The sequence below is a fragment of the Protopterus annectens genome, chromosome 2.part1 (genome assembly GCF_019279795.1).
Source record: "Protopterus annectens isolate FY-2018-M chromosome 2.part1, PAN1.0, whole genome shotgun sequence".
In the NCBI taxonomy this organism is placed as follows: Eukaryota; Metazoa; Chordata; order Ceratodontiformes; family Protopteridae; genus Protopterus; species Protopterus annectens.
The window spans coordinates 1118060142-1118086656 of NC_056729.1; the positions used below are offsets into that span (position 1 = coordinate 1118060142).

Below are 26515 nucleotides of genomic sequence, written 5' to 3' on the forward strand. Positions count from 1 at the left end.
CTCGTTGCCAAAGGGGACATTTCTTTCACACAGAATTGCACACACACTAACCCCCCTCACCCAAACACACAACACAACCAGTTCAGACCCCCCCCCCCATATCCAGGACACACACTTTGCTTCCCTGGGAACAGTGTACGATATGAAGGTGTTCACATACACCATTACAGTGGTTAACGTCAGGTACAGGTATATTGTGTGGGGGAACTACTCAGGCCTCAACAACATCACCCTACAGCCACTACAATTTGCGAATCCATGTGCTATGGCAGGACTACTCACCACAGCCACAAGGGGGAATACATATTGGACCTGACCATCTGCAACATGGGGACTCTATGCTCCACACCAGAGGTAGACCATCATTGTTAATATCTGACCATACCCAACTTTCCCTGGACATCCATATCCCATCCCCACCCCAGGCAAGGAAGTCACTGCAAACAAAGTGTTTATCAAAAGCAGACTTTGCACTTGTGAAGACTGGGGTGGAAGACTTCAAAGGACCCATGCTAGGGGATTATACAGGCCACTCTGCATAATCCTTGACAACTGCATTCTATGAGCATCTGGAAGGTTTGCATTGATCATGCTATCCCAAATAAACCCATGACTCCTCCACAACAGGAGACCTGTCTTGTGTACACCAGCCATATATAAGCTGTGCAACAGAAGGAGGGAGCTAATACATTACAGAGCAATATCCCACAGAGGGAGGATGTCTCTGAACAGTATTGGCACGACACTTCAATCCCTCAAACTCATCACGTCAAGGTGTTGACAGTGAAATTGTCCAGACATTGCAGATGAGGCTCCCCTCAGTCTGTAATTGATGCCCAATTACTGTTATAAGTCCTCACCAACCCTCTTCCAGCAAACACCAGCCACATGGATGTGACATTGCAAATTCAACCCCTGGGATCTCCACTGTGTCCCTGCTTGACGGAGGCACAGCACACTAGCCTTAAACAGTGCCTTCTGTGACCTACTTTACAGAGGCACAGTAGCCTACTGTACTGGGGAGGCAGATGCCAAGCACACTCTGGCTAAGCTTGTATTCCCTAGGGCAAACAGCTTAGTATTGACCTCTACACCCATATGTTTAATTTTCAGATGCAGAATATTTGCTGCTGATAAACTGTTTGCAGGTCTTTATTGCCATAGCTTTCCCTGTTTTTATGTATCTGTGGAAGATGTTTGAATATGAGAGGGATCCACTATTTAACTTATGTCTCTGTAGTCATTTAACTGTGTGAACTGGGCAGATTGCTGTATTGTGGTTGGTTCCTGGATTAACACATACAAATACCAGATATGTGTGGCCAACTGCTAAACTGAGACATGGCCTAAGTGTGTGAGCATGCCCAGTTCAGGCTTTCCATGGCTTGTTGCCTGACATATGTCTCATTTATCAAAGTGTGCGAGCATGCCCAGTGTGAGCTTTCCATATGTTGAAATCTGCAGTCCACCACATTTGTGGTTGTGTGTGAACTTCAATAATATTTCACATTTATAGTTGTGTGTTGGGAGTCATGTTGTGTACTTACTGCCCAACTGCTTTATGTCTGAACCCAACAGGGATTTTACTGTGCCTGCAGGGTTTCCATGGGATAGTTTGCATACAGTTGTCAACATCCTTTCATACTGACCAAACACTGTAATATCGTATAGTGTACTGGTTCAGTACTTTCACTGTGGTGGACAGTATCCTGGGTTTCAGTCCTATCACTGCTTTAAATATTCATAGTGAGCACACCAGACTGGTTAAGGGCCAGTTGTGCACATATGACCATGTTGCATTTTGTTCGGATATGGACTACTTAAACCAGGCTTGTCCAACATTGGTAGTGTATTCCACAACTTGGGTGGACATTGACAAACACTAGCAATGTGCCCTAGGCCATTTCTACTGCTAGTCAGAGAGTGTGTTTGTCCTTCAACACACATTGTAACTGGATTTTGACATGACATATTTCAAGGTTAGTATACTGTGCCTCTGTCTACCCGTGACATAACAGTGATACCCAGGGTAAACCTACCATCTCCCATCCACTCATCAAGATTCCCGTTGAGGAGAGTCAATGGGGGATTCTCTGGCTAACCTGTACTGGGAGTTTACTCAAGAGTGGAGGGAGCTTCTGGGTTATGGATCAATCACTACAGCATGTCCTATGTATGTCAGTGCTGAGGTTCAGGTCTCTCATGTGCATAGCTCACTGGCATTCAGATTGTACAAGGTGCAGCATGTTCATTGATTCCAGCTTGGACATGGCTTTATACATCAGGCACAGATTGCCTCTGGGCAGGCAGTATGGCACTGTGTGGAGCTGCAGTTTGTTTAATCAGGCAACACATGGCATCTGTTCGAGCTCTTTGATCCTCCTGGTGAGGTACTTTTGGGGTCTTTCCAGTTGCTGGAGGTGTCTGCTGAGGTACATCACACAGGGGCCATTGTACTCAATTGTGAGGCTGATGAAGGATGACTGAAGAGGCACGATGACCTCCCCTGATCTAGATCTGACTACTTCATGATTAGGTGGGTATATGGTATGTTTCTGTAACCACTACAGCCACATGGTTGTCGAATGCAAGATATCTATCAAATTGCGTCCCCAGGTCTCTTATTACTTCTAAAGTACTTAGTGGGTTAACACCTATGTGGTAATTGGTGGGCACTTACTGTTTATCCACAGGGGATGACTATACACTTTTCTGCAATTAGCTTGATGACATGACTCTGGCACCAGTTGTCTGTTTCTATATGGCCCTTTTGCAGGATGCTTGTGTCATCTGGAGGGTCAGATATGGTGCCCAGTTTGTAGTCCTCTGCAAACTTGTTCAGACACAGTCCTTCCATGTTGGCCTGTACCTATGGGAAATATATACCAAACAAGGGAGGTCCCAGGACTGTGCCTTGTGGGATGCCAGTTGTAGCTGGTTTGTAGCCTGACATGGCTGCAGCATTTCTGACCATGTCAGTTCTGTCCCTGGGCTGGTTTGCAACCCATCTACTGACACAGGGGTTTATATTTAAGCTGGTGAGCTTATCTATAATGAACACGTGGGGTAATGTATGGAAGGCTTTTGCAAGGTCCAGATAGGCTGTGTGGACCACATTCCCCTTATCAATGGCCTTGATGACTGTTTCAAATGGGTCAAACATGGTTAAGGGGCAGGATCTGCCCTTAAGAAAGCCACGCTGGGTAGGGTCCACTGTCTGTAGGTCCCCAATATCTTTATTTCTGAGGTCCATGATGATCCTTTCCATAGCTTTGCAGACCAAGCTTGTCAGGATTCTGGGGTGATAGTTTGCAGTATCCATTCAGGCACCACCTTTGTGGAGAGGGACCACTGTTGCTGTACACTGCTCTTTGGGTACATATCCTGTGGTAAGGCTGAAATTGAGCAGTAGTGTTATTTGGCATTCCATTCTTCTTGGTGTTCATGTTGGACACAGCCCAGGACACCATCACATACCATTGATGCTGTGTGTTTTCCTTTGAAGATGCTGGCTGTTACCTCAGCATCTGCAATGTCAGGGGGCCAGCACTCTGCTGGGATAGATATTTGGCATTTGGGGGTTTGCACTGAACCTGTCAGGTTGGATGTTGGCAATGTGTATGGGTTTGGTGTATTTGTTTGTAATATTTGGCAATTCAGAGCATATCTGTGAATTCCCAACAAGGTTCCTACCATCAGTTAAGAAAGCCTGGTGATTATCCTTAGTGTCCTGTACAATCTGTATCTTCATAGGTTCGTAGGTTCATACTAGGCTATCTGCCCTAGGGCATTTATAAGCCTAGCCAGAGTGTGTGTGGCTTTCGCCACCCCTTGCTATGTAAATATTATGCCCATTTAGGGTTTATTTTACTGTGCCTCTGTCTAGACGTGACACAGTGAAGACCCCCAGTGTAAATCTACGATCTCCCATCCACTTGGCAAGATTCCTGTTGAAGAGAGTCGGTGAGGGGCTTTGCCTAACATGGAGTGGGATTCTGTTCCAGAGTGTAGGTAGCCTCTGGGTTATGAATCTCTCCCTCCAGCACATCCTATTTATTTATGTGTTGAGGTTGACATCTCTCACTCTTGCGGCTCTGATGGATTTGGATTTTCTGAGGTGGAGCATGTCCATCAATTCTGTATTGGACATGGCCTTTTACATTGGGCATACATCCCCTCTGAGTATGCAGTATGTGACTGCATACAGCTGGGGTGTCATCAGCCAGGCAGCAAATGTTTGGGACCCTTTATCCTCTTGGTGAGGTACTTTTGAGGTCTTTTTAACTGCTGCAGGTGTCGGGTAAGGTACATCCCAAATGGGGGATTGTACTCAATTATGGGCTTGATAAGAGAAGAGTATAGGGGCACAATGACCTCTCTTGATGTAAATGTGAATCGTTTCATGATAAGGTGGCCAATATAGAAGGTCTTCCTAGCCACATTGGCAATGTGAGTGTCACATGAGAGGTTACTGTCCACTTGTGTCCCTAGGTCCCTGATTACTTCTTCCATACGTAATGGATTACCACCTATGTGGTAATTTGTGAGTACCTTGTTTGGTTTTTGGAGAGACATTCATGAGAGGGTGATCTGTAGCATGCTACAAACTGTACAGCGGTTTTGCCTATGGTTAGTTGCACATGGATGGTCTCTGATGCTTCGTGCATTGTCAGTAACCTGGATGTGTGGGTATCTTTGCTCAATATGGATACTCTCCCTCCTTTTGTGGTTTGGTCCAGGTTTTGGGGCCGAAAAGCATGATATGAGGTATAACCTGGTAGTGCTGGGGTGCTCTCAGGAGCCTTGTTGCAGGTTTCCATCACTGCACAGACATTGATGTTCTCTATACTGGGGAGGGCCTCGAGAGTGTGCATCTTGAGGTTTAGACTTCTGGCATTGAGCAGCATTACCCTTATCTTTTTTCCACTTATGTTTTCTAGGGAGGTGGGTTTGTCTTTTCAGCCTTGCCTACAAAAGGCACTATGGAGGTGGCAAGAGCCTTAGCCAGTATCCAGACGCCCAGGGGTGACAGGTGCAAGCCATCCCTGGCAAAGCAGCGTGGCTTGTCAAGCATGACATCCCAAGCAGACAGACATTGGATCCCATTGGAATGACACCAGTAATTGAGCCAATTGTTAAAGCTGATCATTCTGTGTTTGTACTGTGGCATCATTCTTGGTGAGGGTAGGATGCTGCTCAGGGTCAGAGCCATACCGGCCTGGCCTACATAATTGGAGAGCTCCTCTATGTCTCTTTTCATGTAGTCCAGGGAGGTACGTCTCAGGTCATTCACACCAGCATGGACAATGACTGAGTCATATTTGTACTTGCTTTGGAGTGACCTGCATGCTTGTGTTATGTGGCGGATTGTAGCAGCCTACAGGCAGCTTACTGTACCCTTTTCCTTGTTCAGTCTGGTGAGTGGGACATCAGTGTGTCTGAGGGTGGGAGGATGGCAGAATGGTTAAGGTGTTTACCTTGTAGACACAAGGTGCAGGGTTTGATTCTCACATGGGGGACTTGGCTAGGCTTAAAATGGTCCACAAGGGCAAATAGCCTAGTACTAATCTATGAACCTATGAACCTATGACTATGGAGTCACCTATTACAAGTGTATCAGGCATGTTGTTTGTCCTTACGGGCTGTGACTGTTTGGCACACCGACTTTGTGTACTATGTGTTGCATGTGCTATGTTTGGGGGTAGTGGTTGCTTGGGTGTCTGCTTTGGAGGCCTCTGTTGATTTGGTGGTTTTTAATTAGAGCCTCCGGGAATGTTTTTGTGTGTTTATGTCTTTGGTTTGCAGTTGTGATAGGTCTATGTGAGACTGGGTTTGTGGTGTGTGTGGTTACCTTCTCCTCTTGACTAGTTTAGACAGTACTGAGTTGGGAGAGCTCAGCCTCCAGTTTGGAGACGTGGTTGCATCTCTCACATATATTTGTATTTCTTGGGGGGGGAGGAGGGGGTTGTCTGTGTACATGGGGCAGGTGTAACATTGCCCAAGATTCACAGATTCAACTTGTTGTAGCTGGCCTTAGTGGATTTTATGAGTGGCCATATTTTATTGCCATAATACTGATCAGAGATTACTTCCTTTTTTGGGTTTGCTCTATCATGTAGTAGCTTCCTCATTCTCTTGCATGGTTTGGTAATGGCTGGGGTCCACCATGCAAGATGCCTGCGTGTATGGTATTGGGCCTTGGTTTTATTTGGGATTGCATACTCCATGCATTCCTGACAGTGTTCATAGAATGCATTTTTAAAGGGTTCTGAGGTGTGGCCCACATTTTCCGCAGGCACAGGGCCTTTAATGGATTCCACATCAGTTTGGAGGAGTGCAACATTTCCTTTACACATGTTTTTCACTGTGGTTTCCTGGCCAGGGACTGTGGTCAGGATGTGAATATCCAGTGTGATTACTCTATGGGCTGATCTTACCAGTGAGGGATACACTTCTCATCTGGCCATAGAGTACCCATGTTGCTGATTATCACATCAGGTATGCTTACCCCTGTTGTGGGAGTGGTACGTTGTTCCTGAGCATTTTGGTTTATGGATTCTAGGAACTTTTGGCCTAGGGTGTTGCAGCTGGAATAATGCTCCCAGTCTATGTTTGAGTATTTTCAGTCACCCAATATAATGTTGTTTGGAGAGCTTGATATTTCCATGTGTTCCAACATAGGCCAAGTGCAGTTCCTGGCATTGGGAGGGTAGTCTGTAGCAGGCTACAAACTGGGAGGCAGTCTTAGCCACTGTTACCTGACCATGGTTAGTCCATGCTACTTCTTGTTGTGGTGCCAACATGAGGGTGTGGTTATCCTTGACAATTATTGCTAGTCACCCTCCTTTTGTAGTTTGTTCCATGTTTTGGGGCTGTAAAGCACGGTATGAGGTGTAACCTGGTAGTGTTAGGGTGCTCTTGTGAGCCTTAACCCAATTTTCTGTTACAGGACAGATATCAACATTCTCCATGTTGAGGGGAGTTTAGACTGCATGCATCTTGCAGTTTAGACTTCTGGCATTGGGTAGCATTACATCTAGGTTCTTATCCCTTGTGATACCTATGGAGGTGGGCTTGTGTTTTGAGTCGTACCTATTCAAGGCACAGCGGAGGTGACAACAGCCTTTGCCAGTATCCTAAAGGCCAAGACTGATAGGTGCATGCCATCCCTAGCAGGTGGAGCATCGTGTCTTGCTCAGCATGTCATCCCAGGCTGGCACGCATTGGATCCCCTTTGACTAACAGCAATACTTAAGCCAATTATTGTAATTGATCATCTCGTCTTCATATTGTGGCATCATGCTTGGTGAGGGTAGGATGTTAGTCAGGGTCATCAAGTTTGCATATACTACATGGTGTTACATTGCTTAACACATGGCAATCATGCCTCAGGTGGTGCTGCAGGGCTGTCTATGTTGGATGCACATACTACACTCCCTGTACGTTTGATAGCAGGTTGTGTCAACTTAGGCATCCCTTTTACTATATGTGTGAGTCAGAGAGAGGTATCATTTCCAGGGTTCCTACTGAGCCAGTGTATGTGCTATGTGTTGCCGCTTTGCCAAGGCCAAGGCATACTGGGCAAGCCTCCTTCTGCCTACTGGGGCAGGCTCAGGTTGTTCCTCCTCCGAGTCACGCTCTGCCTGTGATTGGCTTGGCAATGGTGGGGGGCTGTTTGGCCCAGCCCTATGCTGGTCCTGCTGCAGCTGTTTTCGCAGAATCATATTATGTAGCATAGCACATACCATGACAATTTGGGTACATGTAGTTGGTGAGTACTGCAAGGCTCCACCAGATGTGTCCAGGCACTAGAACCGTGACTTGAGCAGCCCAAACACACGCTCGATTACATTTCGTGTTTGTGAGTGTGCCTCATTATGGCGTTCTTGTTCAGGTGTGTGTGCATTTCTGATGGGTGTCATCAGCCACGGCTCCAGTGCATAGCCAGCATCCCCCACTAAGTGACCATGTGGGATGTCTCCATTGGCAAATGTCTGGTACAGCTGCGTCAAATGCCAGATATGGGAATCATGGTAGCTTCCAGGGCAGCCAGCACACACATTCATTATTATGCCCTGGGCATCACACATGACCTGGCAGTTGATGGAGAGGAAGCCCTTGCGGTTAATGTAGGCCCTACCCCGCTCACCGGCTGGTGCTTTGATGCATATATGCGTGCAGTCTATTGCACCAACCACCTCAGGGTATTCCTCTATTTGCTAGAAGAGATGCATATTGCTGGCCAATACCTCACGGGAATTGGGGAAATATACATGATCACTGACATGTGCTGACATGCCATCCAGGAACTGGTGCAGTACCCAGGATGCTGATGCCTGTGATATCCCCATCATATCACCAGTTGGTCTCTGGAAGGTACCTGTTGCTAGTATTCTTAGGCCAACACATACCTTGGTTTCCACTGGGATGGGTTCCCCTCTGTTGGTTCTGTGTGTGAGGCGTGGCCTGCACAGTTCAACAATTTGCTGCAGGAGGTCTCTGTCCACTCTATAGCGCTCCACTATCTCCAGCTCATGTAACCCCTGGTAGGTGACCCTGGGCCTGTACACTCTTTGTCTCCTCACTGTGGGTTGTCTGGCAGCATTTGCATAGTCACCACCCTCAGCAAGTTGCATATGTCTCCTTATAACAGCTATGGCAGCCCCTAGCATTTTTGGTTTGAGTGAAGCTTTTTCAGTTTTCACTTCTAATAGCTTACTCCTCTGTTGCAGTGTCTCTTGAGAGAAAGATTCTGCACTGTTGTTTGCAGAGTTTTAAGTGCTGGGCTGGGCTACTGTTCTGCCTGTGTAATTACCTTCTTCTGACTGTTTTCACCTGCTAGCTCTGCCAGTAATCCCTGCTAGTTTCCTACTATTTCCCATGCTTCCTTTTTCCCTTCTGTTTCCTCAGGGGGGAGCGACGAGCATACCAGCAAAAACACGCTCACAGCGGCTAACACGCGTGCACACATGCTTAGACGGACTAGAATCCATTTATTCGGGTTAAACCGCGCACACACCAGCGCAAACAGGCTTACAGGTGTTTAAACAGGCTCCTACATGCTTATTCTGCCTTAAACGTGCGCACTCACGCTTACACGTGCGCACTCTATCTTACTCGTGCCTACCAGCGCGCACACGCACGCATGCATGTCCTGCAAGAAACGTTGGTGTTATCCATAGTGTACACCTTCCATTTCTTTGCTTTCCCATCCCTACTTGTTGACACTCCTCTTTCCATGATGTGTGACTGACAGCGTTCACATGCCACTGTGCTCCAATGAGCTGCATTACTTTCATATATTCCCCCCTGTGATGTCACCTATCTCCTACTCTGTTACTCCCCGTTATCCTACTCCTACACTGCATGGAATGCGCTCATTTCCTATGTAACAGTACGATTCCCTATCCTACCACTCATTTACATAGGATTGCCTACTAATGCTTAGTTACATGTCTTACACTCCGCTTCCCCCTTTAGCAACCCCTACTCGGTGGCCATGTTGTTTTAGCCTGCTATTCCCTTCCATTGTAAATTCATGCTTTGCATAAAGCCACATTTGTGGGTTTAATTTTTTTATTTTTCTGTTTTTTTATAGCGCAGCCCGTTTACGCGGCGCTGCACTACATTTAAACATCGGCGATCACCGAAAAAAAAAAAATATATATTTTATGTTTGCATCAGAGTACGTTGCCAGTGACCACAAATTTGGCCATTGGCATGCTGCCTGGGACATTTGCAACCTTTATTTGGAGCTGACAAGGCTCCATTGTGTTATTTGCAGAATGGTACTCAGTTATCAACTGAGTACATTTCTGCAGATAACACGGCTCTTACACGGGCAGGTTTCTGCTTCCTGGATCGCAAAATTACCTCATTTGCATGCCTTTCGGCTGCAAGTGAGGTAATTAGCATAGCCACACCCTGTCCGTGTAAGAGACGTTTTAGGTGCTCTCTTACACACACATTCAGTCTGTTCCACTACTCTTAGACTCCGTGCAAGCCATCGTGAATCCTGCCCATGGTCTATACACTTATGTTGCCCACTTTACTATATGGTTGCCCAGTATTGCTTAACCTTCTAGCTTCCATCCAAAATAAACTAAACCAGTGCTACAATAAAAAAGCAAAATTTGCCAGAAACTCATCAAACAGAACCCATCACTTTTTAGCCCTAAACCAGCTTGACTGGCTTGAATTACCCAAACCACACACTTCTACAAAACCTTTCCAAGTACAAAAATTAATATACATACCAGAACAAAGCAAAGCCTTTTCTAGACTTACTACACACACACACACACACACACACACACACACACACACACACACACACACACACACACACACACACACCCCTGCTAGGTCACTTTGTTCTGGAAACAGAATGCTTCTCAGTATCCACAAACAACAGCCTGTCTGTATTCCATCAATGTAGGCCACTCCTGGAACTCTATCCCCTCATCCCTTAAGCATACTAGCAACTTTTCCAATTTCAAGACTAATCTGAAAAAATATCTGACAACTAGAACTGATGTATGATCACCAACTCACTATTACTATGCCTTTCTCACTCTAAATTCACCAACACCTCCAAATCTTAGCATGTAGTAATGGCTGAACATTAAAAGAAGTTCTCACTTTAATGATACCATACTACTAATATATGCTGTGCTACATCTTCAGCCAGCACTTGCTACTATTTATTTTTCTCTGTCATTTCTTTCTATGACATTCTCACCTTTCGAATAACTCTCTCTCTCTCTCTCTCTCTCTCCATGTCCTTAGTTTTCCCTCCTACTCATTACACCTTCTGATCTATTTTATTCCTCTATTTTGACAGTAGAATACTCTATTAAATATTTTCAGCTCTATACATTATTAGAAATATAGTCAATATTTTGAATAACTATGTATTAGTTTACTTGACATAGTTTATCTACTTCTGCAGTGTGTCTTGCTACTTGCAGCACATATTGTATTGTTAATATTTCTTTAAATGTATTTCAGTCTGTTTATGTCTGTTGTGGGGATTTTCTCCCCTTGGATATAATTTCTTATTAGCTATTGTAAAATATGTGCGTGTGTTTTGCCTTTCTCCTCAGCACATTGTAAAATATTTAATCTGTTTCAGGTCTTTCTCCCCTTGTATATATAGTTACTGAACTACTGTTTAAATGATTTTCAATCTGTTGTGAAACTTTTCTCCCCAGGCCTCCACTGAAAATGAGCCATTGGCTCAGTTAGACTTTCCCGGTTATCAAAGGACAAATAAATAAAATAGATATACAAGTACACATATGCATACAAGTGTCTGAATATCACTCTGTCTCAATTTGTGTAAATATATCACTGCAGTAACCTAGGCGATACTGCTTTTGTGCATTAATGGTGTTTCTTAGTGAAATTGTGTTGCACAATTCAGCAAGATGGCAGCTCACAGTGGAATTATGCTTGTGAATATGAAGGGCATGATATGTCACTACTGCAAAAGGAAAATACCGTATTGTTTGGGGGGGGGGGGTCACAGTACCAATAACAATGTACTATTTTTATCTGACTTCTGTATAACATTTCCTGAATAGATTTTTCCAACTTAATCTACCCTTCCTGAGAAAAAAACAGGGAAAATCTTATATCAACCAAGCCAGTGAAGATGAGGGCTTGAAGCCCCCTTATAAATCCCATATTGTTCTTTACTCTCTTTAGCTCTTCTCATCATTTCAGAGTGCAATTAACTTCTAAGTCATGCTGAAGAAATTTCAGCTGTATAGTAGCTTGTAATGTGGTTTGTTTTTGTGAGCTTTTCACAGTTTTGTCCTTTCTTAACTATAAATAAGTCTTGAATATCATGAAAAGTCCAGCTTTTGGCTTTAAAATCCACAATCAGTTGTGTTTGTTACAGGTAAACTGCATAACTGCTGCCTGCAGCTTGCTGTGCTTGAGTTCAAACCACAATGGCAAAGGCTGTGAAAACTGTGCTAAACTTAAGCAAGTTATTAAGTTATGATGTCTAAAAATGTTAAACTCATATGTAACAGAAAACTGACTAAAACTTTAGAGAAAATGTAGAAAATTGTTGAAAACAATGATGAAAATATTTATAGAATGAAGGCATCCACTTTTTCTCTGTGCTCATCAGCAGTTCTTCTGAGACAGATCATAGAATCATAGCATGCATAAGATGCCTTGTCAATATCCAGCTTTAGACTTTATATCATTTTTCAAGGAGCAAAACAAATGGAAGCACCACCACGAATCCAAAAAATAACAAAATGTGGCTGATAATCCAAGAAACGCAGCTCCACTGTTAACAGTTCAAAAATTTAATAGCAAGATACTTCACAAAACACGTAGAGCACGAAAATTCACATGTAAATCCACAGTTGGTAAAGGTTGAGCGCTTTCATCTGCTACCACAGATTTCATCAGAACCTGATTTGGGTTAAACAAGTCTTGCTTTCATTAGCTGTTCCAGAGCGGAATGCTTGCCAGTGCTAATTTCCGAAACAATGAACCCAAGAGCAGGACAGAAACGCAGAGAGAGTTATAAAACATTACAGAAATGCTGTCATCCACAAGTTACTCCTTCTATTGTAATAAGCAATAGAAGGAGTAACTGAACATAATCAACGTACCATTCCAATTTAAAGAGTTGTTGAGTTTTTAAATTGTAATGGTACGTTGATTATATTCAGTTCTGATGAAGCCCGAAATTTAGCAGGTGAAAGCGCTTAACTGAATTATATTTGTGCTGTTCACGTGTTTTTGTTATTTTATTAAAATTTTTTATACAGTATTTTTTGGACATTCAGTTCGTATACTTTTGGTACCAGGTGTGAGGATACATTGGCATCTCAAGACCGTGTAGCATTTTGGTTTAGCTACTTATCCATTTGGTTCAGTTGTTTCTGCTACGCCAAACACAGGTTTTATTTTACAAGTATCATGCTAAATCTAAGCAGTTTATATCCATTTAGTGAATCAGATTTACATACCTTAATGCAGTTACTAGTTTCTGAAAATAAAACTACTAAAGAAAGTCTTTATTTTAGGGAATATTATCTAGTTAATGCCCCCTTGAAAGTGTGCAATCTCAAAAACCTGAGACACAGACTAATCAGAGCACATCAGTAAATCAGGACAATGTCTTGATGTATAAGTCTTTGCTTATACAGTGCCAATTTCCACCAGTGTACAGATCTTCACAAATATCTGTGTTAGTCCTCTGCAAGCTCTGAGAATCCAATCTATGTTAGTACAATGAAAGTTGTAAGAAGCCGGTTGTGAAAATATAAAGCAATAGCCCAATAAAAATGTCCAGCCTCCTTGTTTTCACCAACTGTTATGTAGGTGAGCCTAAATACCAGACAAGCAAGAGCAAAACTGAATTTCATCATGAATATCTAGCCTATTACTAACTGTTATATAGATTAAGTACAAATAACAGACAATCCGGAGCAGAACAAAATAACTCGAATAACCATCCTTTTATTAACTGACTTCATTTGGGAGAGCTATTAAAGAAAACTAGTCGTTAAGCCCATCACTGATTCCGCAATGAAAACTGAAAAACTCCGCCTCTTGTGCCTTCCTCCTTTGTAAATCATTTTTTTCCTCCTGCACTGACAGACGCTGATCAGGTAAAAACGCCTTATCGGTATCATTACATAATATTCATCAACATCATATTCCAATTCTTTAGGTAAATAGAATGTGATAGTGACAGTTTGTAAATATCACTGTACCCACTGGGAAAAACAAACAAGCAAACAAAAATCTTGAGCTCAGCAGAAAAAGACTGTTTAGACTTAATTTTACATTATTCTTTAATAGTTTTCCCAAACTGTAATCTCTTCGTTGGTGGTGTTTCTAAAACAAATCATGATCCACATAAACTGGACAACAATGTATTGTATGCTTTTAATTCTGAACTGCCAGGTTTACTATATGACTTATTCTTTTACATACCCATACCATAAATAATTGCTGTAAATCCCTCTGGATTTCAAAATATTCCATTCAGCAGGAGTCAATAGCAATCAAAATGTTTTCTCACTTTCCAGAGAATTTTAAGGTAATCCAACTCAGACAGTCAATTTGGCTTTAAAAAAAATCATTAAAGTCTAAGCCTTTGTCAGCCTTCTTACACTACACTTAAACTCAAGCTGCTGCTATGAGCTGTGTGCACCATGGTAACCAGATGTTGCTGTAAATATAAACCATCCAGCCAACAGTCTTTGCTGTATGCATTATTTCAGAACACCACAATTTTAAGGACAAAATAGTGCTGTACTGCTCTCACAATAGTTCACAAGTATCAATTTCTGATTTTGCTAGTTTCCTGGTATCCCTCAATAATATACTAGAGAGTAGTTGCAATTCACTTATGATCACATCTAGACTATAACAGCATTCTTTTACCATAGCCTCCTTACAGTTTTCTTATTACTGCCTTCCAACCCTGAAAAAGCCACACTCATGCACCTGCCCATACTCTCCTAATCTTCTTTAGTTTTCATATTTTTGCCATCTTTACCATCTTTCCACAATTTATAATCAAAACATCTGCAATAGGTAAATACAATGCTGCCGTCAAATTCATTTAAATTGACTAACTTGAATTATGTAAAATGCATAGTTTAACACAAACACTGTTGGACTGATTGAATGTGATGACAGACCTCTGAAAACACTGCAAAATGCCTGTAAAGTCCTGTTATTGTACAACAAAGTGAGGGGGTTATTTTAGTGCACCCATCTCTCTGAAACACATGTGGTGAATTAAATTCTTTACATGTTGTAACAAGTAATACAGTAAACTCTGAATCAAGCAACCAGCACTCTCAAGCAACCGGCAAAAAAATAAGAAATACAGTACACTTTTCATGTGTTGCACTTTCTGTTTCCCCTTGTAGAAACATACCTTATGTTTTTAGAGCTTTAAAAAGGAAGATAGGAATTAATTCCCTCTCTCCCCAACCTGAGAACAAGTCAAACCAAACAAATAGTATAGGGTATAGTATTAGTCAGGCCTATTTTTAATAGAAGCTCTCAAGCAACCAGTAACTACAGTTATCTGGTATCTACCAATCCTCATGGGTGCTGGTTAAGTGATAGTTTACTGTATCACCAAAACTATGTGTTGTGTTAATTCTATTTGGAACGGGGGGCTGGCAACCCATTAAACCCTACACAATTAGTTTTAAAAGAAAGGGGGGTTAAGGAGGTGGCAGCCTCCTTAATAAAACAGATTTAATGGAAATACAGTTACATTGTTGATGCTCCTAGTGTATGAGCATTTTACTTTAAAAGTCATGCTATTGGTATGATAATCCTCTTACAAAAGATGTTAGGTGGGTGATAGGTATAGTCAAATTATGCTAGTCACTCTTTGTTACAAGAGTATATTAGCTGTGAAGTTTGCCTACAGCAAGCACACTTCTGCCTTGTTGGGAATACAGGCACAAAGAAATGAGAACAAAACTAATGTAGAATATATAAGGATGCATTATGCTACCTCTGCAAGTACCTTGTCTGCTATAAGACCTGTGCTGGCCTCTCACAGAGAGGAAAGTCACTGCTAAGAAAAATCCATCTGGAAACTGGTACAGAGAATGTGGAAAAATCTAAATGTAATGATGTACTTTTACAGTCTAATGTCCATGAAGATGTACTGTCATGTCAAGTACTTACACAAATGTACTTAATGGACTGATGCACACCGTGTGTGTGTGTGTGTGTGTGTATATGTGTGTGAGTGAATGCACGTGCTTGCATGTACCTATTTGTGTTTTTGATTCATGCTGTCTATACCAGAGCAGTAGACTTCTCCATAGCAAGGTGTTTTCTCTAGGAGTATGTATATTTGTGAATTAGTGGAATGAGCTCTATATAATTTTAGGATGGTAAAACATTTACTCATGTTTTATCTGTTAAAAGTTGATTATATCAGACATACAAGTAATTACCTGCAGAAAAAGGCATGAAGGCATCTTTTTTCACAAACTTCCCATTCGAATCAAGGAAATGAAATGGATTGAATTCCTCTGGCTTCTCCCACTGAGTTTTGTCAGTTAACACAGAAGACAACAAAGGAATGATGTACGTACCCTAATAGCAAAGACAAATATCAACAGCTGACAAAGACAGTCTTTTATATTTCAATCAGACATCATATGTTGCACAATAACAGTAAGTGAAGCATTGATCAAGGTATATTTTCAGGTACAGGATTATTAGTTGTTATTATGAAAATATTTTAATTCCATTTCACTTATAGTTCTTAAAAAAACTTTCCTAAATATGTCCTACATACAAAGTTATTGTTGTATTCTCTTGTTAGCACCATAACAGAGAGGGATGGAAGTCAGATCTAGCTCTACATTTTCTTTAGCCACTCCACAATACTCATGTATACTCCCAATGTTCTTTTTGGGATCCCTGTCTTTTCTCAGTCTTATAAATGTCTTTAAATCTGGTTTTCTATGTAGTCTAGATGATTTCGGTCAATATAAACTGGACAAATACTTAACTAAAATTTATACATCTGTGGAACAGGGTTTACATCTTAACAGCTCTGGCTGAGTAGCTCCTCACCATTAATTTTAGCAGAACTAAATCTATGTTATGCCAGTGCCCTGGTATATAGGGTAAAGCTCTGACTGTGATCCTGACGAATTGGGCTCAGTTAACAACCTAGGTGCTGGCAGAGCTAAGCTGGGAGGGTAGGAGTGACAACTTGGTCACCCTGGGAGGGAGGAGATAGCATATTTCGCTGAAATACTAACAGGTAATGGAGGCTGGGTGTTGCAACATGTAGAGTGAAATGCCAATGATGAGCATCAACCACGAGGTATGTTTGTTTGCTGCAGCTGGGGATGGGTAATTTCTTTAAACCATGCATGCACCATGGTGCTGCATTGTATGAATCCCATTTCTGCAGGCTGCCATGGGTGTGAAGGAGGGCTGGAAATATGACAGAGTAAGCAAAAATTTCCTGATGGCTGCCTGAGTAAGTGTCTTTTCGTGTCCTAGAGGAAGGATGCTGATGGTTGGCAAGCACTGGGAAGAAATAGATACAAAAATAAAAAACAATTAACACAACTCTGATGTATCTGGTACAATAGCTAAACTATTCTACATACTAATGTCCAACCCATAAACGTATAATAGATTTTAAATAAATAGATATTTTGTTTTCACCTTGTGTCATCTATCTTTTTAAGTCAAGGTGATTAGAAAGATTAGGAATGTTTATACTATAATGAGCATTCTTTTTGTTGTATAGTTGTAATTTCTAATTGTGCACTATAATGCCTGCATCATAGTCTTGCTTATCTTTCTCTGATCATGTATACCACTTTACTGTTTTAGAACGTTTGGCTATAGTTTTTTTCTATTCAGCACTCACTTTATCCCTATATTCAGATGAGACAAACTACAATCTGCACTGTAAAAGACACATAGAACTTTTTAAACTTCTCCTCAGGGATGTTATTGACCTTTCCTCATTAATGACAGACAGAGGAATAGCTGGCACAACTAGTGCCCTGTGCACTTCCACAAACTTTCTCCCCACCCCCTCAGCTTTTCAAGGGAATAACAAAAGAAAGGGACTTTTGCCTACCTCAGAAAGCCAGTTGGCTTCCTACAGAATACCAGCCAATCATACACTACCAAATCCATGCTTCCAGCTCTCAGGAGAAGAAAAACAAAGCTACCTATGATAAGACAGCCAATCCACAGCCCAGCTCTTTAAGTGAAGAGCAAAGAAAAAAAAAAAAACATGCTGAACACAAATGCCCGTCGGTAACAGTATTTTGAAACTGAAGAAAGATCAGTTGAACCCCATAAATCTTTCCACCCAGAGCAATTGCCCCCTTTGCTCCACTACTTTTGACAGGATTCAGAAGTGCCTGCATCTCTTGCTGTTAGCAAATGCTTCTTGTCTTGATATATCTGATCAAGTATATAACTTCATGTATACACATAGTATAGTTCCCCTGGCTTCTTGAGGATCAGAAAGCTGTAGGTTTGATTTCCGTAACAGGCGTCTGGATTCATTTTGTTCATTACTGATACTGTAATGCAGCATGGGAGAAGTGCTGTACTCCTGGTTCTCCTGAGGTGCCATATTTTGGATGACACATTAAACAGCAGCCCCAGATACCTAATCGGCTGATAGCATTGGTGGGTATAACAAGCCTATAGTCTTTATTGAAACATAACAGAGGTATATTAGTAAACATGCCAGACATTAACAATTAAAATAGTATGGAAATTTGCATAGTCCCCTGGTCACAGTCAAATTTCACCTGTTAGTATGAATGTCACCACAGGTCTCTCCTGAAAACAGGCAGTGTTCAGTGGATTCGCCTGGTGAACAAAAATAAACACATAAATAATTGGTATTACCACCTTTTACTATTTCATTGTCACACCTGCATTTGTTAAACTTGATCACCTGATCCAACCTTTCCCATTATTTCTGCTGGATCTACTTTATTAACTCATGTACTGCCTGCTCACATTTTTCTGTCTTGCTGCAAATCATTGGAAATTACTTATACTCATGACCACCACTAAGTTAACAAAAAGTTTTTTTTTTTTTGCAGGAAAGTGAGACCGCCCAATATGTGAGGGCTTTGGTCACACATCCCAGATGTCTAAATATAATGACTGAGGTTGAACCAACTCATATAAAGCATATTTACGGATTAAGTTTACATACTTGAGTTTCTCACTTTCATATACACAGGTGAGCATACAACTGTGCGCATCTGAGACACAAGCAGCTGGAACATGAGGATGTGAAAGACAACTGTTTTAATAATTTCTTCTCCATTATTTCTATTATTTAGCAACCAGCTTATTCATTCTGTACAGCACCTTTCCTCTTCACCAATTATCGTTAAAGAGAAATGTTGTCCCTCAGATAGTTTTATTTTTTTTTATTTTATTGCAGCAATAAACTGCAGTGCCATTTATCTATTTCTTTCTGTCTTTGTTGAGTGAGACAGAACATTGGTTCTACTACTGGACCACTTTCAGGTTAAGCACAGGGTTGCAAAGGCAAAAACATAATGATTTTCCGTAAGTGAAGATTACTTTACTATGAAAGTTAATTACTTCAAAATTTGTATTAAAGGAGAATGCATTCATCCTGGCAAATAAATTAAAATAAAACAATTTTAGATTTCCATTAAAGATATGAATGCAGAGAACTTTACATCACACATACTTGTAAAATCTTCCTTAATGGTTGATACATTTGGTCAATCCAAATATATTATATAGTTTTAATGACAATATATGTTTAAATCATCAGGCAGTTTAACAGCACTTAGTAAGTTGACAAGTAACTAAAACTAAGAAACCTAGCTTTGAAGTAGTTAAAAATCCTTGAAGTAAGCTTCACAAGGTCAGAGAATGCTTGACGTATGTCTCCACTCACATCACAACAATAAGCAGAAAAATGCAAAACTCTCCGCCTATTTCTCTTGGTGTAAAGTACAAAATGCCACTGACAGTGGACTCTAAGCAGCAGGCATCTGTAAATGGAGTAAAAAGTAAAACAAATGATAAATGTTACTCTGGCATATCATTTGTAATGTGAGAGCAACCCAGTGGAAGAAAAGGAAAGTGAGAAGCTGGTATCCACTTACACTGTGTTAGGCCGTGAGAAACACAAAACAAAAGAGCACTCATGAGGCCTGTGTTGATAACTGTTAACCTGAAGGCGATTTTTGTTCAGAGGTATCTTTTGCAGGGGATGATATAGAAGAAGCTGCAGTGCTGGTGTTTTTTTTTGGGGGGGAGTGGAGCTTTACCTCTTATTTTGAAGTATGGAACTGAAGAAAGTTACACTGCAGTACTAGACTGATAGATAAACGACATCAACTTTAAAAAGGTACAATAGCAAGATGATACTTTTGAGTATGACAAGACAGTATACGCAAGTTTATAGGAAAATATATTGTTTCTACTTCTTCATTCCCATATTTTGAGTTAAATGATTACCTTTAATATCTTTCATATAGAGCAAATAAATGAAATCAATTTTGCATCAATTTTTAGTGCCCAAGCATTATAGGACACTAGTACTGAAAGCATACCGAGTCATATGTTAGGAGATTGACATGTCAGATTTTTGGCACATTCAGTTGCTGCCTGATTTTTATCTACTTCTGGTTTGGTTTTCATTCCTGCTTGACATTGAAATGCTTCTGCTAAACTAAGGAAGGAGGTCATCTTAGACTTGTCTCTTCATGTTTGAAAACTTTCACTGTGTTTGGAAATGATGAGGACAGCAGATGTGTACGAGTCCTGTGACTACAGATCTATACATGTAATCAGTTTTGAGGAGGCCCTTATCTTCCTCAGAATGAGGAATATAGCATCTTTGTATGAACAGATTTTTATATATCATTTGATAAGAATGTATTTTCTTGCTTTCCTGTCCAAATGATCCAGTACCTTTTGGGTCCAGTCAATTACCCCAAAACTGTAAGTTAAAACAAGAAGAGCAAATTGGTTTATAGCTTGGACTTTGTTCCTAGATGTAAGGGTTGTTTTCAGTATTAATAATAGTTTTCTAAAATATTCTGTAAAGAGTTTTGTTCGCATTTGTTCATGTTTTATTGTCAGTCCTTCATCAGTTCCCAAATACTTATACATTCCCTCCTGCGCGAGCTCCTTTATATCACATTCCTTTCCCAGACTGATATTTTCTTTGTGCTGCAGGTTTCCAGCTTTAAATGTTACTTTTGCACATTTATGAAGACCAAATGACATTCTTATTTCATCTGAGAAGGTTTTGATCACTTTCAGTTGTGTTTTCAGGTCTTCATCTGATGAGCTATACAGTTTTAAATCATCCACAAAAAGAAGTTTAGACGTCTTATACTTTGTTGTTTTCTGGGAACTAAACAGTAACCATGGCTAATCTGTTAAGTAGACAGCTTAATGGGTTAAGGGTAAGACAAAAGAGCAATGGTGACAAAGACTCACCCTGGAATATCCCTCTTTGAATTTTTTTTTATCCCTGGAATAATAATTTATCCTTTGTCATGGCTTAGCTGCAGATTGGTTTGCCACTGTTTCATGGCAACTGTAATACTATTTTAAAATATAAGGAATTGCATTGGTAAATTAAACTGAATCCAGGAACGTTCCTTGGTTTAAATGGCCATCTGTATATTAAATGTGAACTAAAGAGGAAAAGAACTTGGTTTTATGAACACAACACACACACTTATTTTATAATATACATTTAAAATATATTTTATTAACATTCTTCAGATGTTACATTTATTTATAAGTTTGTCCATTTATTTCTTTCAGGTGTTTTAACATGTGACTTATGAATTGTGTTAATGATTGGTTGAGGTCTGTACAGTTGTGTATTTAACTCACTCACTGGTTTGCTTTTATATGTCCTGATGACGTCTTTGTAATTAAAGATAAAAGCACTAAAACTACTTGATTGCTTTATTGTATACATTGGTTATCTTGTTTTTAGTTTTTTTTTTTTTTTAACAAACAATGCTGTTTTCTGAGTTTTATTAATAAATTATGATGTGACAATTTCAATGAAAAAAAAACATCTACTTTCTAAACTGTTTTTCATGGTGAGGGTCACACTGGTATCATGTCAAGCTTGATACACAAGACTTCTTCACCCCTACAACAGTTTCCAGTTCCTTTTGGGAATACCCAGGTTTTCCCAGGCCAGTTCAGAGATAAAACTCTCTAGTGTGTCCTGGGTCTGCCTCACAGCCTCCTCCCAATGGGCTGTGCCTGGTACACCTCCGAAGGTGGCATGCTTGTTTACACTCAGCAATGATCAGCCCCTGTGCACACAAAAGATCATTGTCACCTAAGACCAGAAGAACATGTTCATGTGCAAACAGAGGTGCAACTCACATGTCCCTAGACTGGATAGTCTCCAGCCTTTGTCTGTGCCTTGATGTCCTATCCATGAGAACAAGAAGGTAGACAAGGCACATCCATGTTGGAGTCATGTGTCACCTTAAATGTATGTAGCTTTATGCCAAGTATGCAGACATAATTCTCACATTATAAAAAAAAATACATACATATATATATATATATATATATATATATATATATATATATAGATATACACACACACACATACAGGCATACTGAATGGCAGCCAGTTGCAGCAGTATTAGAACTCTCTCCTGTTATACTATCTCCCAGAAAACAATCCAGGGTATGCAGCCATATGCCTTTTCCAGATTCACAAAATACATGCAGGCAGCACTGATAAACTCTCATTATCCCTCCAATGTCCAAGCAAGGGCAAAGGGATGATCCACCTTTCCATAACCAGGAGAGAGCCCACATTGTTCCTCCTAAATCAGAGGCATGGCTATCAGGAAGAGAGCTCTTTCCAGCACGCTGGTATATTCTTTCCCTAGAATGATAAGTAGTGTGAGCTCTCTGCATCTGGAACACCCCCCCCCCATCATTATTATCATCATCATCAACCCCTTTTCCCATGCATGCATGGGGTTACAGTGTTACATTAACTGTTGCCACTGCTCAGTTGTGAAACTGGGAGTACAGTTATGATTTCTCTCTTCTGGTCTGGGCAGATGTTTTGTCTCTCCATCGGTTTATTTATATTTTTGGGGGTTAGATATACCTTGCAAGAAACTAAATAAATGAAGGGATGTTAAATTCATTGCTATGTAATTGAGCCCTGGGGGCTTATTCTACAAGAGGTTTAAGACTATAACAGTCTCTGTAAATGACTACTGCTAGACAGTTCCTTATCTTGGGTGCCTGCATTTATATTAAGAATCCCAAAATATTATTTCATAGATAAGTGCAGTGCATGTCACCCACCCACTACCTATTAGTTGGGATAATACATAATACAGATACTATCATGGAGGGAAAGTTACTGTTGAAATTTCCACTTGTGTTTGGTAAGGTTACTACTGAATCATCCATTTCCATTATGGTACTGAGCAGTGATAGAAGGAGTTGCATTGTAGTATACTGAGCTTTCACACAGGGGAGGTTATTCTTCCTGACGGGGCCAGTCTGCATTGTTTATGTTTGCTTTGTAACTGTAATGGGAATCACTGCTTACCACTGATGACTCACATTTATTCAGATTGTTTTTCTTATTATCCACTTCTGTCTGGATAAACGTGTGGGTGGATGGGGAGAAAAGAGAACTCTTTGCAGCGAAAAGATTGGCACCATAGCCTGGTATGTTAGACTCAAAGAATGTGTTGGTGATGCCCATCATCTCTTAACTTTTAATACCTGACTGTGTTTTTATTGTTTATTCAGAGCTTTTCACTGGAACTCCTTATTAATTGTTACACCATACAGCCACCACTATGATTTTAGATGGAAACTGACCTAACCTGTACCTTCTCCAGTTAATGGGGATTCCTGTATTCTTTTGAGGGACTGATATTACTGCACTAATTGCAACTACTGGAGCTGATATACTGCAGGGGAACTGGATGACTGTAATCTATTATAGCGGACTTGTACCATTGCTTTGGCACACTCAAGAGGACTTTAGTTTCATTGCAGTACTTACAGCTTTCTTTTCCCCTTTCCATCTCTTTAGCCACTCAGATAGCAACTGGTGAGTAAGACCATTGGCTCTTGAGAACCAGTGTTGGTGGAAGAGTGTCATACATAGTTTACAGCTGTGTAGAGAGTTTTGCTGGGTTGTAATTTGAGTGTTATGACTGGGTGTTTATGATCCTGGTTAGAAATTATTTTTTTTCTGTCATTAAGGTTAATAATTTTTCCCATGGATTTACAAAATCTGGCAATCTGACTCTTACTCAGAGTTAGATGCTTAGTTTTTCTCATCAGTTTGTAAACCACTTAATGCTCGATATTGTAATCTATCATTCTACTCAGATTTTCAACGTGCTCATTCCATTATCAGCTGCAAGGCATGCATTGTATCTACTGATCATGTTGATCTGTTGTATTGAATTTACTGTATGTTGTATATTGTATGTATTGTGTATTTTAGTGTGGAGCTTTTCTCTCCAGGCCTCCACTGAAAAATAATATATGCAGCCTCCAGCTGGCATACAGCATATCAGTGGAACAGGAGCTTTATGAAAAGATCACGTACGTGTAAACGCTTGAAGTAGAGCCGTTCTCATTACTCTGCTTTTTGGAATCCTACCACTGCAATACAGAGCACGTACCCCTCTCATTATGGGTAAAAGTTGCTGTGCTCCTCAACATACAGCAGTGTCTTGGCATAGTGGTACAGCTACTGGTTTCTTCGCAAGGCCTTTGTTGACATATTGGTAGAACAGGCCATGAAAATCTCCTATGGCTACTCTGAGAAGAATTAGATAGAGCTGCTGAGGGCAGCAGATAACTATTTTTGTCCTGTTGCTTATTCTTTGTACTTGCAGTGAGACAATGGAGCAATTTGTCAAATTAGATCATAGCTTCTGCCAGGACTACTGTACTTTGTGGCTGAGAATTTTGAATTTATTATCACTTCTGGAAAGTTTAATGCTCTCAAGGGTTGGAGACTTTCTATTCTGGCAAAAGCAATAGCTATATTTAGGTACATAGGTAGTTACTAGGCACATAGTCCAGAAGAATATTAAAGAGTGTAGCCCAAATTCTCAATTGTCCCAAAGCACTGTCTGGTAAAGTGACTTGTTCAAGATCACACAGCAGGCAGATGAAGCCCGAGAGAATCAAACCTTGTATAACAGGAGGCAGGTCATTAACAGCTCATGGCCAGTATGCCAATCTCATGTTGACAGTTACTGCAGCTAGTGTGGTTCTGGGAAAAAGGGTGCAATATAGGTATCATTCTAAGGTGTACATAGTTTGCTGCATTAACATACCTTTCAACTTACTTGTTCAAGAAGTCCGGACAAAGTCAAAAACAATGGAGGGGGAGGTGCAATGTCTCAAAATTAAGGACAATGTTTAAATATTACCTTAATTCACTTAATGAGTTCATAGAACAACAGATTTTGCATAGTCATGCACTTCTTGAACAATAAGAAGTTTGAAACTGTAAAGAATGGCATTACTGGCTGACTAATTCTCAGTGATTTAACAGAAAATCAAATACTTTATGAAGGACAGGGCAAAACTGTAAGGCAAAATCAGGGACATTTGAGAGGTATGTGCCTCAAAGAGACAAAAACTTGTATAAACAATACATTGCTCTCCACACGCATCTCATACTAGCTAACAATCCTGAAGAGATGTCAGGAGACTTGGCAGTGTCCATACAAAGTTTCACAACAGGCTGAATTCATGTTGGAATACATCTGCGATGTTAGTGGCACACCAGCAGCTAAGCCTCTCTGCGAAAAGAGATTCCTATTGATGCTTGCTGTATGAAGAATTAAAAACCTGGGCCAAGTGTTTGTAGGTTGTAGGGATGAATGAATATAATGGAGCTCCTGTCTTGTCTTAATGTTATTGTAGTAGCAAAGGAAGAGGATGTGCATTCATTTTTAATAAATTTATATACAAGAGCAATGAGATTCTGTACCTGAAAGCTGCTACAGTGCTTGATTTCCTGAAACAAATTTTATAAAGCCATACTACGAAAAACTAAAAGACCAATGAACAGGCCAGTAATTCTTGAACTCAGAAACAGAATAATTACTATTACATATCAGACACAGGAGATACTGGTTCATTCTCCACATACGTTGTATCTGCCTTCAGATGCTTTCAGGGCTCTTGTGGTGGCTCAGGTTTTGATGCACTTACAGGGACACCATGGGGATCTACTCCTTCTGACACTGAGTCCAGAGTAGGCAGGACAGCAACAATGTCTTAAATATGGGAAACCCTTTTGTATGAAAGGCTATCAAAAAGATTTATAGGTATATGGGGGAACAAGTTGAAGGTAACATTGCTGGAAGTATTGAATTTCCATGTCAAATACCCAGATTTTTCTCCTCCTTTCACTTGGAGGTACTCCTGTGATGCTGAAACTAGGTTGGTATTTGATGTACTCTTCAAAGTATAGACCCCGTTATCCTTGTTAAATGTTGAATATAAGGTATTTTTAAATGAATATGGTTAAACTGATGTGCAAAAATATCAATTCAAATTACATACATTTTTGGATACTGAAACTCGTGCATATTGCAAAAATAAATAAAAAAGACAAGCAAGCCTGTCATTAAAAAAAGAACAAAACAAATGTTTTCATGCAAAGGATTAAAAAAATGAATGAATAAATACAGTAAGTAAGTTAATAAATAAATAATAGCAAAACCCTAACAAACCATGTTCACCTCATTTGTCTGAATAATGGAACTGTTAAGGAAAGGGTTTTCAGTAAAGTGATTTGCAGGATTGGGGTTAGGGGCAGTGACATGATTAGAGTTAAGGTAGCACACACAAGCAGGGATGCATATACAGGAGCCTGAAATGAAACTGGAAGCCCTAAGACAAGGTCCTATGGCTTTGCTGCCATAGAGGGTTGGTTTTCAGTACTCTTAGG

At 40.5% G+C, this 26515-nt stretch overlaps 1 protein-coding gene across 1 annotated transcript in view; it reads right to left on the reverse strand.

Annotated features, from left to right (window-relative positions):
• The window catches only part of LOC122794348 (cytochrome P450 2K1-like), a 601970-nt gene that overhangs the window by 41382 nt on the left and 534073 nt on the right, over window positions 1-26515 (reverse strand). Inside the window, exon 8 of the mRNA XM_044062659.1 lies at window positions 15972-16113. Within this exon, the coding sequence (XP_043918594.1) occupies window positions 15972-16113 (142 nt within the window). The remainder of the gene's footprint in view (window positions 1-15971; window positions 16114-26515) is intronic.